The 12,135-nt window shown below is 58.0% G+C and overlaps 1 protein-coding gene across 4 annotated transcripts; it reads right to left on the bottom strand.

Moving 5' to 3' along the window:
* Positions 1-190: 190 nt before the first annotated feature.
* On the bottom strand, positions 191-12,093 carry VARS1 (valyl-tRNA synthetase 1). Of its 4 annotated transcripts, none has more exons than XM_069563155.1 (30): positions 11,726-12,093; positions 11,102-11,523; positions 9,739-9,873; positions 9,505-9,643; positions 9,145-9,269; positions 8,972-9,059; positions 8,677-8,777; positions 8,408-8,535; positions 6,790-6,954; positions 6,500-6,581; positions 5,897-6,016; positions 5,695-5,803; positions 5,508-5,602; positions 5,187-5,277; positions 4,865-4,989; positions 4,678-4,781; positions 4,440-4,598; positions 4,235-4,325; positions 4,002-4,107; positions 3,846-3,916; positions 3,631-3,756; positions 3,237-3,341; positions 3,086-3,154; positions 2,869-2,947; positions 2,616-2,743; positions 2,130-2,285; positions 1,846-2,052; positions 1,651-1,762; positions 1,219-1,544; positions 191-335 (listed from the first exon to the last, which is right to left on the bottom strand). In XM_069563155.1, the coding sequence occupies exons 2-30, from the start codon at positions 11,486-11,488 to the stop codon at positions 267-269; spliced, it is 3,798 nt and encodes a 1,265-aa protein (XP_069419256.1). In that variant the 5' UTR covers positions 11,489-11,523; positions 11,726-12,093; the 3' UTR covers positions 191-266. The 4 variants fall into 4 exon arrangements, with proteins under 4 accessions (XP_069419256.1, XP_069419257.1, XP_069419258.1 ...); XM_069563156.1 differs by having other exon boundaries at positions 8,972-9,056; XM_069563157.1 differs by lacking the exons at positions 9,505-9,643; positions 9,739-9,873; positions 11,102-11,523; positions 11,726-12,093 and adding an exon at positions 9,398-9,456.
* Positions 12,094-12,135: the final 42 nt, after the last annotated feature.

Raw genomic sequence — 12,135 nt, 5'->3', positions numbered from 1 at the left:
GAGGAGGGAGCGAGTGCCGTGACTCAGGCCTGGCTCAGGGCCAGGGCCAGACAGACACACCTCTACCCACCAGGACCCAGTGCCTCATGTCCAGCCTGCTGCCCTCCTGTTGTTCACACTGGCACCTGAGGATCCAGGAACCCAGCCCCTTAGCACCCCCTCCCCAGCCCCACCACACACACAGTCCAGGTTTTGTGGCAAAATATTTTATTGCTGCCATCCCCATGGTGGACCACTGGGGGTTATGAGGGTTGGAGTTTTGTGTTTCACAGCATCTTCTGAAATAGGGCAATGGCCTCATCAACCTTCCTGAGCTCTGCTTCTGTCTGCTGGAGCTGAGGACAGAAGACGGGGTGGTGGGTGAGGAGGCCCAGGCCCAGGAGAGGAGAACCCCAAACACCCACAAGAGCAGACGGATTAGAGTTGGAAAGATGGGTGAGGACCATGGGCAGGGAGTAGCTGGGGGCCTGTGTGTTTGGCTGGCCTGTCTGCCCGCTGATTCTCACCAGCCTCCCAGCAGCAGCCTCCTCTCTGACTAGAATCCTCATTCACTTCTAGCAGCACCTTGTTCTCTTCCATCATCGCTGGTCTCCTGGGTCCTGCCTTTTCCCAGAGTGTTCAGTTCCCAAGGACAAAGGGGCCTCAGCGCTCATATGCGCCACCCAGTGGTCCAGCCCCAGGCCCTGACCCAGAGGTAGAGCACAGTGGTTAGGAACACAGGCTCCAAGGCAGGCCCTTAGCCTTTGCTTGGAAAATGGTGTCGGTAATACTGCCCTGCCGTAAGACGGCTTCTGGGTAGACAGGAGTGAGAGAACCCTGCTCAGCCATCCGGGTTCTTAGCCTCCACGCTTGTTTCTCTGTTCCCCTGGTTTACCCCATGGTTCCTCGCTGGAAGGGCCCCTAGGTGATCTGCTGAATTCCCTGACTACACTGGCTCCATCCTGAGCCCAGGTCCTGGCATGTGGACGCCACATTCTGGGCACTGGGTGGTGCGTGAGGGGTCTCTGGCTGGCTGGCTGGTCTGCCTCCAACTTCAAACTGCTGTGAGACCCAGGGCTGTGCCCCTGCCCTGGCTGGCCTTCACGTGTAAAAGGAGGGATGCCATGGGCCCACCTGCTCTCCTGCCTGGGCCGGGCAGAGCAGCTGCAGGAGGGGGTTTGATGATGGAGGGAGCAAGAGGTGGGAAGTGGGGAAGGAAATGCCCCACATGCCACACACCTTGGCTTCATCTGCCTCCTGAACTTTGAGGGGCACCTTGACAGTGTAGCCTGAGGCGGCGCGGCGCTCCCGCAGACGCTGGGCCTGCCGCTGCGCCTCATCACGCTTGGCCTGCAGTTTGCCCAGCTCCCGGGCTGGGTCTACTAGCCCCTGCAGCTGCAGGTGGACGGAGCAGCGGTCAGAGGCCAGGGCCACAGCGCAGCCCTGGGGTGCAGAAGCCCCCAGCGCCAGGACGGCCACGATCCCCGCACTGGCCAGCGTCTGCACGTAGCCCGACACCGCCGATGCCAGGGCACCTGTGGCCTCGTCAGCCACTTCCAGGAAACCTGCCGGGGGAAGGGAGACAGGTGAGGAGACGGAGACGAGGCAGTCATGCTAGACACTGGTCCCGGGGTGGGAGGGAACAGGGGAACGTGTGGGCCCAAGGCTCACAGTCGGGCCTGATCCGGGTGAGGTTGTAGTCGGCACGCAGGGAGCGCACGGCTCGAGTGATGCTCAGGGTCAGCTCGAAGGCAGCTTCTGCCTCAGGGTCCTTCCAGGAGCACTGAGGGGAGGAGAAGGGGGTAAGGAAGCTGGGGCAGCTCTGAGGAGCTCCCCAGAGCCCCGTATCCAGGCCATACCCCATACCTCCGAGGGCTCTGGGTAGGCGGTGACGCATAGGCTAGGGGGAGCTTGTGGTGTCCGCCGGGGCAGCCGCTGGAACAGCTCCTCGGTCACGAAGGGCATGAAGGGTGAGAGTAGCCGCAGGCCCACGTCCAGGCAGGTGTAGAGGGTCTGGCGGGCGCATTCGGCTGCCACTAGGTCTACCCCATTCAGCACAGGCTTCAGGCACTCCTGGGGACAGAGGGGCACAGGGTTCAGGGCTGGAGAAGGCCAAGGACCAGGAAGTGGGGCAGGCAGCTCCTCCTCACCAGGTAGACATCGCAGAGCTCGTAGAGCCAGAAGCTGTATTGGGCGGTGGTGACAGCCGGGAAGTCGTAGGCCTGGAAACCTTGGCTGCTGAGCCTCACAGCTTCGGTCAGCCGGCTGCGGATCCAGCGGTCCACCAGGCTCTCGTGGCCTCCAGGCTTGCGGGGGGGGGAGGAGCCTGTCAGCCAGGGGGCACCATGTGCCCAGGAGGAGGGGCCACAACCCCATGGGAATGGGAACCATGGGGAATCTGCATTCCAGGAGGAGATGGGTCCAAAGCAACCACCACGTGCCCAGAGTGGTGGCCCAGGCCAGAAAGGGCCGGCTGCGCCACTGTGCGGGAGGACTGCAGTGCCTGAGGCTTCCCCTGTGTCCTGCTCCCCCAGCTACACGCAGGCTCCTTAGGGCAGGGGCCAGGCTTGATGTTGGGATGGCAAGGGTGTGACCCACGTGGGTGCTGCCCACCGCACGGCCCACCAGGCTCTCACCTCGGACGTGGGCGAGGGCACGAAACCCTTCCCAAGGCCACGGAGGGCAAACTTGGTGGCGTTCCAGAGCTTGTTGCAGAAATGGCGGTACCCCAATATCCGGTTCACATCCAGGTTGATGTCACGGCCTAGGCGGAGGTGAAGCGTGAGTCTACACTGCTCTCCCTCCCAGCCCTGGGCCCTGGGCAGCGGAAAGTGGGGTGCCTCCGGGGAGGAAGAAGGATGCAGCTAAGACTGCCGCAGGGAGCCATACCCTGGGACGTGTAGGCGCACAGTCCAAACCGGAGCGCATCGGTGCCACACTCAGGGATCCCCGTCGGGAAATCTGCCTTCTGTGGGGGAAGGAAGAGTCAACGGAGAGGGAGGAATCAACAGAGGAGGAGTCAAGGAGGGGAGTGTCCTAAGCCAGTCTCACCCGCCTTCTGCCCACATGCCAGCCACCGGCCCACCCCTGTATCTGCCCCCTGTACCTGCCCCTCTTTTGCCTTCTCCACCTCGCTGGGATCCAGGTTGCTGTTCAGTAACTGGTCGTGGAGGCCCTGAAGGTGACGTGGGAGCAGTCAGGGGCCCGTGACCACTGCCCCACAGCCCTTCCCGGCCTGACCCAGCACCCAGCCCCACCTGCAGGGAGACCCCATGGATAACGTCCAGGGGGTCAATGACGTTGCCTAGAGACTTGCTCATCTTCCGGCCGTGGGCGTCCCGCACAATGGCATGGAGGTAGACCTGCGAGGTCAGGGCAGGGAAGGCCTGTGAGGACATCTCCCCACTTAGACCCCAATGCCTCTCCCCTCACCCCTACATCTGGTCTGCTCCTCTCTGAACCTCGGGCCCCTCAGCGGCCCCGCCAGCCCCTTCTCGTGAATCAGAAGTGCTCCCTCTTCTAGGAAGCAAGGTACAGAATTGCTTAGCAGCGCGCAGGCTGGTTTGCAGCCCCACCAGCCTCCTTGGCTGAGCCCACCCACAGCTGTCCAGGTGAGGGAGGGGACTGTGGGGGTAGCGGCAGTCTCCATACCTCTTTGAAGGGCAGCTTGCCAGTGAGCTTGAGGCCGAGCATGACCATCCTGGCCACCCAGAAGAAGAGGATGTCATGGCCTGTCTCCAGCAGCGTCCCCGGGTAGAACACATTCAGATCTTCTGACTGGGGTCAGAGCAGGGCATGAGTGATGGGGAGCCACGCACCCACACCCAAGATTCCCACCCAGCCCTGGGCTGGCCCCAGGAATGTACCTGGTTGGGCCAGCCTAGGATGGAGAAGGGGAAGAGGCCAGAGGAGAACCAGGTGTCCAGTACATCTTCATCTGAGGGGGGCCAGAGGTCAGAAGTCAGAGGGGTAGAGGTGAGGATCAGCCCCCCACTGCCCCCCACCGCACGGCCCTGCCTTGCCTTGCTGGAGACTGATCTTGTCAGGGGACACGCCGAACTCCTTGGCTGCCTTCTCCCGGGCCTCAGCCTCAGTGCGCCCGCTCACCCAGTACCGCCCATCAGGGTCCTGCCATGCCCAGGTGGAATGAGTACCCAAGAGGGCACCTCTGCCTGTCCCCCCACCAAGACCCAATGCACTGAAAGCCCTCCCCAACCCCAGATGTGCCAGTCTCCAGCCCCGGCCTGGTTCTCACCTCCCCTGGGGGCACGGCAGGGTCGTTGACAGTGATGAAGTAGGCTGGGATGCGATGGCCCCACCACAGCTGCCGGGAGATACACCAGTCCCTGAAAGTGGCAGAGGGAGGAGAGGGCATGAAGGAGGGGCGGGCGGGGCGCCAGGGTGTGCCCGGCTCGGTCCCTCGCCTGGTTGCCCTCTCTACATCAAGGGGCTTGACGCACCGGATGTTGTCCATCCAGGCATGCCACGTCCGCTGATGGGCCTCCGGCAGGATACGGAGGTCACCCCGTGTCACGGCAGCGCTGGCAGCCTGAGCCATCTCCCCACAGCGCACGTACCACTGCGGCCGCAGCAGAGGCTCCACCACGTCCTTGGAGCGGCTGCAGGTACACGTGGGTGAGGAGGCTGAGTGGGGAGCACCCCGAGGCGCCCACCCCCTGCCCTGGCCTCTGCCCTCACTTGCAAAGTGGCACCACCATGGGGTTGTCCTCAATGCCGCGGAACAGCCCCTGCTCCTTGAGCGCTGCCAGCACTGCCTTCCTGGCCTCAAACCTGGGCAGGCCCTGTGGGGGAGACAGGCTCCGTCATGGCTGTGCCAGGAGCCCCGCTGTCTCCTGACATGGCTACCTCGCTGAGGCTGTCTCACCAGGAAAGGTGGGGGCACATTGACGAGGGCCCCGCGGGCGTCCATGATGCTGACGGCCTCCAGCCCGTGCCGCTGCCCAACCTCATAGTCATTCTGGTCATGGGCAGGGGTGATCTTCACCGCGCCTGGGGTGTACATAGGGGTGCAGGGTCAAGTAGGACTCAGTGCAGTCTCTGCTCACGTGCACCCCACCTTTTGCTAATGGATGTACTCTCAGACCACCCCATCCCCGACACAGTCCCCTGAGAACCGGCCCAAGTCCTGCAAGTTCAGGTGCACCTCATGGTTCCTTCCTGTCCCCACAGGACAGCCCAACGCTTACCTGTGCCAAACTCCATGTCCACAAAGTCATCAAAGACGATGGGGAGGCTCCGAGACACAAATGGGTGGATCACGCTCTTGCCCTTCAGGTGCTGGGGACAGAGGGAGACGCCAGAAACGCACAGTGGGCTGGGCCCGACTCCCTCCTACGCAGGGTCCTGATTTCTTGACACCCAAACTCCATCCACAGGGCCAGAAAGCAGCCAGAGCCATGTGTTTCGAATCCAATTTTCTCAGTGCCCATCCCACCCCTACACATAGTGTAGAAGCCCTCCTAGCCCAGCATTCTTCCCCCCAGCTGCGGGCAGCACCCCCACCACACCTGGTATCTGGGGTCTTTGGGGTGCACAGCTACAGCCACATCTCCCAGCATCGTCTCGATCCGAGTGGTTGCCACTACCACCTCGTCGTCGCTGTCTGGGGTGACAGGAGGCTTTGTGGTCTCAGCAGTGCGCCCTTCCTGCCCCTCCCCCAACCCAGCCCAGGATCCTGGTGCCCCTGGCTCCTACCTGAGCCTTGGACCTTGTAAGCAAAGGAGACGAGGACCCCAAACTCCACCTTCTCTTTGTAGCCAGGCACGGAGAGCAGGGTACGACCTGTCAGCTCCTTCTTATCCACCTATGAGACAGAGCTTAAGAAAAGAGGCCCAAGGGCTGGGGCTGGGGGTGTGTGGTGGAGATGTGGAGAGCTGGGGGGAGGGAAGGGGCACACCTCAATGTCAGAGATGGCAGAGTTGAGGGTGCAGGACCAGTTGACAAGGCGTGTGCTGCGGTAAATGACTCCCTCCTCGTGGAGCCGTACAAAGGCCTCTGTCACGGCTGCTGACAGTTTCTGGTGGGAACAGGGGAAGCCAGAGATGGGCCTGGGTGCTGAGGCAGCAGAGGCCAGCGGGACCTGGCAGCACAGAGCCCCCTGCCAGCACACAGGCCCCTTTAAGGGCTGGAGGGGAGAAGTGCTTTTCTTGAGCAGGGAGAGGGGACCTGGGAATACACAGATAGGAAATGGCATGGTGATGCTGATATGGCAGGGAAGTCACTCAGTTAGGAACAGGGGCTAGTGCAGAGTCTCAGGGGTACAAGCTCAGGCAAGGGGGAGGCCCCTCAGGTGCCACCTGAAGGAGTTTGAGCTCCTATAGGGAGCGACAGGGAACACAAAGGGCTGTGACATGGGTCAGAAAGTGGCATTTGCAGCTGAGCCCTAGTGGTTTCCTACGAGTGGACCACTTCCTGGGGGAGGGCCCCCAGCGTGTGCTCTCTTCTGTGGGGAGCTTCCCCCTCCCACCCCAACCCCGAGACCCCTCCTACTCCTACTCACAGGATCCATGGTGAAACAGGCTCGATTCCAGTCCAAGGAGCTGCCAAGCTTCTTCAGCTGGTGGTAAATCCGGTCACCTTTCCTGGGAGTGGACAAACAGACCAGGATCAGCAATGGGGTCTAGGCTGGCGGGTGACATCAGGTAGCTAAGCGGGCAGAAGGTGGGGGTCACTCATTGCTCTAAGATGGACCTGGGCCCTGGGCCCCCATGACCCTCAGCCTCTGTGAGCCGGTCTGACCCTGCAGCCAGGGTCGCGGGGCTGTGATGCCAGCAGGGACTTGGCACTTACTCCTCCTTCCACTTCCAGACCTCCTGCAGGAAAGCCTCTCGCCCCAGCTGGTGCCGACTCAGCCCTTGCTCGCGCCAGAGTTTCTTCTCCACTACCACCTGGGTGGCAATGCCCGCGTGGTCACAGCCAGGATTCCACAGGGTGGTCTCTCCACGCATGCGGTGCCTGCAGGGAGTATGGAGAAGCAGAGGTGAGCGGGTGGGTGGAGCTGCCCCAAGGGAAGCAGGAACTCCAGACAGGTGGTCGATGGACTTCGTAGGAAAGGAAGGGGCGGTGGATCAGAACTCTCCCCTTGCTAAAATCATCAGGGAGAGATGCGTGAGGACAGCCCAGGCAATTTGGCAAAACAACTAAGAGGAGGCTCCTGCCCAACTAGATAGCAAAACATATCAGAGAGCTATGATCATTAAAACAAGTTTTCACAGGAACCAGGAACAAAGTTACCGATTAAGGAAGCAAAACAGTGACTGGAAACAGATCTAAGCATATTTAGTATTTGTTAAGGGTGGCATTTCATGTCAGTGGAGAAAGGACAAACTGTTCAATAAATTTGTTGGAGACTGTAGCTAATTTGATTGGAAAATTGCACTACTTCCCCATAGTCACAAAAATAATTTTATTTTAAAGTCTAAATTTGATTGTCTTTTTAAAAAACCCTTCAACTTAAGAAAACAAAACTATGAGAAAAAGCATTAGAAAATGGTATTTCCAAAAATAAAAAAAAGAAGAAAATAATAGGTGATCATGTTTATAACTTTGAGGCAAGAGAGGCTTTCTTTAACAAGATAGTGAAGATTAAATCAAAGAACATTGGTAAACTTAATTAGGTTCACTGTATTTATACATTGTTTTCAATGACTCATCTAACTACATTATATTCACTATTGTATTGATCTGTTTACCCCCACTAGGTTTAGAGTTCCTTGGGGACAGGACTGTAGCAACTCTTTTCTCATACAGACCATAGATATTTCTTATATGCTGTAATGGACATGGACACTTTCTGACATTTTCAAGATATTGTTGTTTAGTTGCTAAGTCATGTCTAATTCTTTGTGACCCCATGGACTATAGCCCACCAGGCTCCTCTGTCCATGGGATTTCCCAGGCAAAAATACTGGAGTGGTTTGCCATTTCCTTCTCCGGGGATCTTCCTGACCCAGGGATCGAACCTGTGTCTCTTGCATTGCCAGGTGGATTCATTATCACTGAGGTACCTAGGAATCCCATGGGTACATGAATACGTAAGTAAATAGGAAAGGTCTTGAAAGACACACATCAAAATGATAATAGCGGCTAATTCTTAGGAGGGAGTGAATCTGGAGGACGGTGGTCAAGGAAACTTGAAGCTTTAAATTTCTTACAAGAAAATATTCACATTATTTCTTTCTAAATTCAAAACAATGTTATTTTTAGTGGCATGAGAAGAGAGTTTGCAAGTGGAAGTGTTGGTTACTTGACCAGAGGAGGATGCTAAGTCATCAGATGGGAATGACCTAGAAGCAAATGTAGCACCACCAGGGGGCAGAGGTGAGAGCCCCAGTCAGCAAAGAGAAGGGAGCCAAGGAGCAGGAGCCAGAAGGCAGAGAGAAGCCTGGAGGAGAGGACAGGAGCTCACCAGCGGGTCAGGGAGTCCTGGATCGCGTTGGTGAGCGCATGGCCCAGGTGCAGGGAGCCTGTCACGTTGGGGGGTGGGATGCACATCATGAAGATGCCCCGGGGGTTTGGTGCTGACACGCTGGAACGCTGACGGGGAGGAAGATGGGTGCTTGCTAAGGCCACATGTCATCTCTTCCATGACCTGGCCCCTTCCTGGGCCATGGATCCTTCAGCCCTGTCCCTCCCCACCCCCATCCCCTCCAGGCCTGGGCGGCAGTGTCCACTCACCCCATACTCAGGCCTGAAGAAGCCCTGCTGCTCCCACCAAGGGTACCAGGCAGCCTCCACGTACTGAGGGCTGTAGGAGTCAGGCATGGTGCCACTGACATCTGAGGGAGAAGGGCAGGGTCAGAACCGAGGCTGGGTGCAGCTGGGAAAGGGACAAGGGGCCGGCAGAGAAGGACATGGGCCTCACTAAGCAAAGTAGTGGGAGCAAGGACAGAGGAAACAGGATACAAAGAAAAAAGGAGGGTGGAGTGAAGAGTGGGGAGGGGTCTCCCTTCCCCCTCCTTTCTTTTAGTACCTTTCTTTTCCCCAGGTGGGGTCGGGAGATCGTAGGTAATGACCCCAGGATCTCGTTTCTCCCTCTTCTCTGGTTTTGGTTTCTTCTGCTTGGGAGGGAAAGGATATAGGCCTAGATACCAGCCATTCACCATGGCACCAGCCCTCCATCCTGCTCCACCCTCAGCCTCTCACCTCCCCAGGGGGTGGCTGCTGCTGTTGGACCTTCTGCTTCTGCTGGAATTTCTCTAGTTTCTCCCGTTTCTTTGCCTCTTTCTTGAGTTGAGCAGCTGTCTTTGGGGGTGCAGGGACCTCAGAGCCTGTAAAGAGGCACAGAAATTCAGACCTGTCCCCGCAGGTCTGTGAACAGCGCTGTTCACAGGGCTACCATGTGTCAGATGGTGTATTTAACTCCCCAAAGGCTCCCCCATGTTGACCTCCCACCTACCATCCCCCAGCTCCTGTCCCATTGATTCTGCTATTCCTAAGAGAGAAAAGAAAATGAGCAAGGGCCCAGAGGAACCCGCTCCCCACCCACTCTCCATCCTTCCTCACCTGGCTGTTGGGAGAGAGACCTGGCCCCTGAATACAGAACCACCTCTCCCAGTACGGCCCGGAATTCTGGCTGCTGAACGCATGTGATAAACCAGCGAGTCACATTACCCCAGATCCGGCGGGCAGCGGGGTCCAGGACCTGGGGTGGGGGAAAGAAATGAATTATCCTTAGTCACCCTGTAGTGAGGTCCGAGGGAACCTGTCCTCATTCTTCCCCAGGTCCCAGTGACTCACATAACGGAAAGGCAGCAGCAAGGCTGTGACAGCTGCCAGGTCAGCCAGAGTCGGGGCCTCCCCGGCCAGGTAGGTGTGCAGTCGAAGCCACTCTTCCAAGGGGCTCAGGGCTCTGCCCAGGGCCGCCAGTGCAGCCTAGTGGGAAGGCAACGGGGTATGAGATAACACTTGGCCCACCTCAGTCCCCAGCCCTATGCAATCCATTTGGGCCTCCTTCCATCCCCACAGATCACCAGTTTCTTCTTCACTGAAAAGATCATAATAAAAAATCTTCCCACTCATTCAATAAATGCCTACCAAAAACTTTTTTGGGGGGCTGGGTCACAGGGCATGTGGGATTCCTTGACCAAGGATCCAACCATGCCCCCTGTAGGGGAAGCACAGAGTATGTTAATCACTGGACTGCCAGGGAAGTCCCCCTACTGAACACTTATTATATGTCAGCTGCAATATACTAAGCACAAGAAGCTAAAGATTACATGAGGTAACAAGGTAACTGCTTCAGCAAATATGTATTAAGTACCTCCTGCATGCCAGGCACTTGTCTAATGAACAAGGAGGCAGTTTGAACAGATGGAGTCCATGACCTGTTGGAGTTTACATTCTAGTGGGGGGGGGGTGGCGACAATAAATGTGCAAATATATAATGCATTACCCTATTGTTCTCCTTAAAAGCCCTGGGGAAAAAAAAAAAAAAGGAGGCTGAAGGGGAGAGAGAATCCCAGAGGGGGAGCCCTCTATTTCGATAGGGTAGTCAGGATATGAGGGGGTAAGTCAGGATCTAAGTCATACATTCATTTCACTCATTCATTCGTTCAAAAACTATTAAGTATCCACCATATGCTCAATAATCTGCAAGGAGGTGGTGTTATTAGGCCTGTAAGGCACAGCTCCATTCAGGAAGAATTTACATTGATAATCTGGTGTGATTCTCTCTCCTTTCCCCTGCTTTCCTTCTTCATTTCTTTTCTCCTTTGTCTTCTTCCAGCAACTGTCTTCTCTGACTGCCTTTCCTCACCTCTTCTTCACCCCGTCTTTTCCTACAATTCATAGTAACCTCTAACTAACCTCCTCAGTTTCAGATTCACCAAACTCAGAGACTTTTAAAGCACCCGGCACTAGATTATGTGCTCTGCACACATCTTTTAACCTTCTCAACGTGTTCTCAATTTTCATTTTCATATACATAAGAAGACCAAGGCTCAGAGAGTTTAACCTGCCCAAAGTTACCATACCAGGTGGCAACCCGGGATATGATCAGTCTTTTTCAACGTCTGATACGCTATCTTCCTGGCTCACCATCCATTCCGAGTTTTGCTTTCTTCTTCTAAATTTCCCCCTCCCACTTCGCGCTTCTTCTCACCTGGGGGTCTTGGGCCGAGCTTCGGAGTCCCAAGGCCGGCAGCGTAGCCCCACAGGCAGCTGGTATTAGCTCGGTGTCAGCGTAACTGACCCACTGTTGGACCAGGACGGCTGCCCGACTACCCCCGGGACCCCCCAGACCTGCTGGCCACAGCAGCTGGGACACAGCCGTGGCCCCCCACACCCAGAGCCCACCGGGACCCTGTTCCAGGGCAGGCAGACGGGGTGGAGGAAAAGCAGTCCGGCTGGCGGGGGGCGGCTGGAGACTGACGCGGGGGTGGGCTCCTCCCCATCCCGGACCCTCCCCAGCTTCCCCGTAGCGAGCAGCTATGAGGGCTCGGAGGCTGGGGAAGGCATCGGGGTGAGGAGAGACGTACAGAATGGACATGGTTACACGGGAGGTCCGAACGCGGTGGAAAAACCCTAAGGAGAAAGAGAGACAGGGTAAGACCGAGGCATTTAGGACTAAGTATGACTGGGCCTCAAGACCTGAGGACCCAGCTCTCGGAGTGGCAGTGACAGTGGGGAACTAACTTCCGGTGACCGCGGGCCCTCGGGGAGTGTAGGAAGCTCGGAGGAGCCCCTTGGCGGCCGTGGGACGCGGGTTCGGGCTGCATGTACGTACTGGAGGGAGGTGGTCACACTGAGCCGGGCATCCACCTCATAGCCGGGCGCCGGCCGAAGCTGGACTGGCCTGGCGGCTGCGGCTGAGGAATCCGGCGGGCAGGGACGGCGGGCGGTTCTCTGGGCGACCCAACTCCCTGCGACAGCCGCCCGGGCCGTCGGCGCCCACGTGTCCCCCCCTTTGTGACTGAGAGCGTTTCCGGGCCCGCGGGTCCTGGCGCGGGCGACTGTGCCCCGCCTGCGTGTGCGGGCGCGGTCCTGCTGGACCCTGGGCTGGGGGCCGTCACGCCGCCCGCTGCAGATCGCGCTCCTGAGGAATGGAGCGAGGCGCGGGTACGGGGGTGGCGGGAGGAGGACGCCCCCGGGAACCGCGACCCCGTCAGGCGCCGCGGCGGACACCCCGCGCGGGTC

Source organism: Ovis canadensis, chromosome 20 (genome assembly GCF_042477335.2).
Source record: "Ovis canadensis isolate MfBH-ARS-UI-01 breed Bighorn chromosome 20, ARS-UI_OviCan_v2, whole genome shotgun sequence".
NCBI classification, from domain to species: Eukaryota; Metazoa; Chordata; class Mammalia; order Artiodactyla; family Bovidae; genus Ovis; species Ovis canadensis.
The sequence above is the reverse complement of the archived record's forward strand: the minus strand, read 5'-3'. Positions and strand labels throughout refer to the sequence as shown.

Excerpts from the sequence above, each read along its gene's own strand:
- VARS1 (XM_069563155.1), bottom strand. The coding sequence starts at position 11,488 with ATGTCCATTCTGTACGTCTCTCCTCACCCCGATGCCTTCCCCAGCCTC. Across the intron at positions 9,644-9,738 it reads TGCTGCTGCCTTTCCGTTAT|GTCCTGGACCCCGCTGCCCG; the intron begins GTGAGTCACTGG and ends CCCCCACCCCAG. Across the intron at positions 8,778-8,971 it reads CCCACCTGGGGAAAAGAAAG|ATGTCAGTGGCACCATGCCT; the intron begins GTACTAAAAGAA and ends CTTCTCCCTCAG.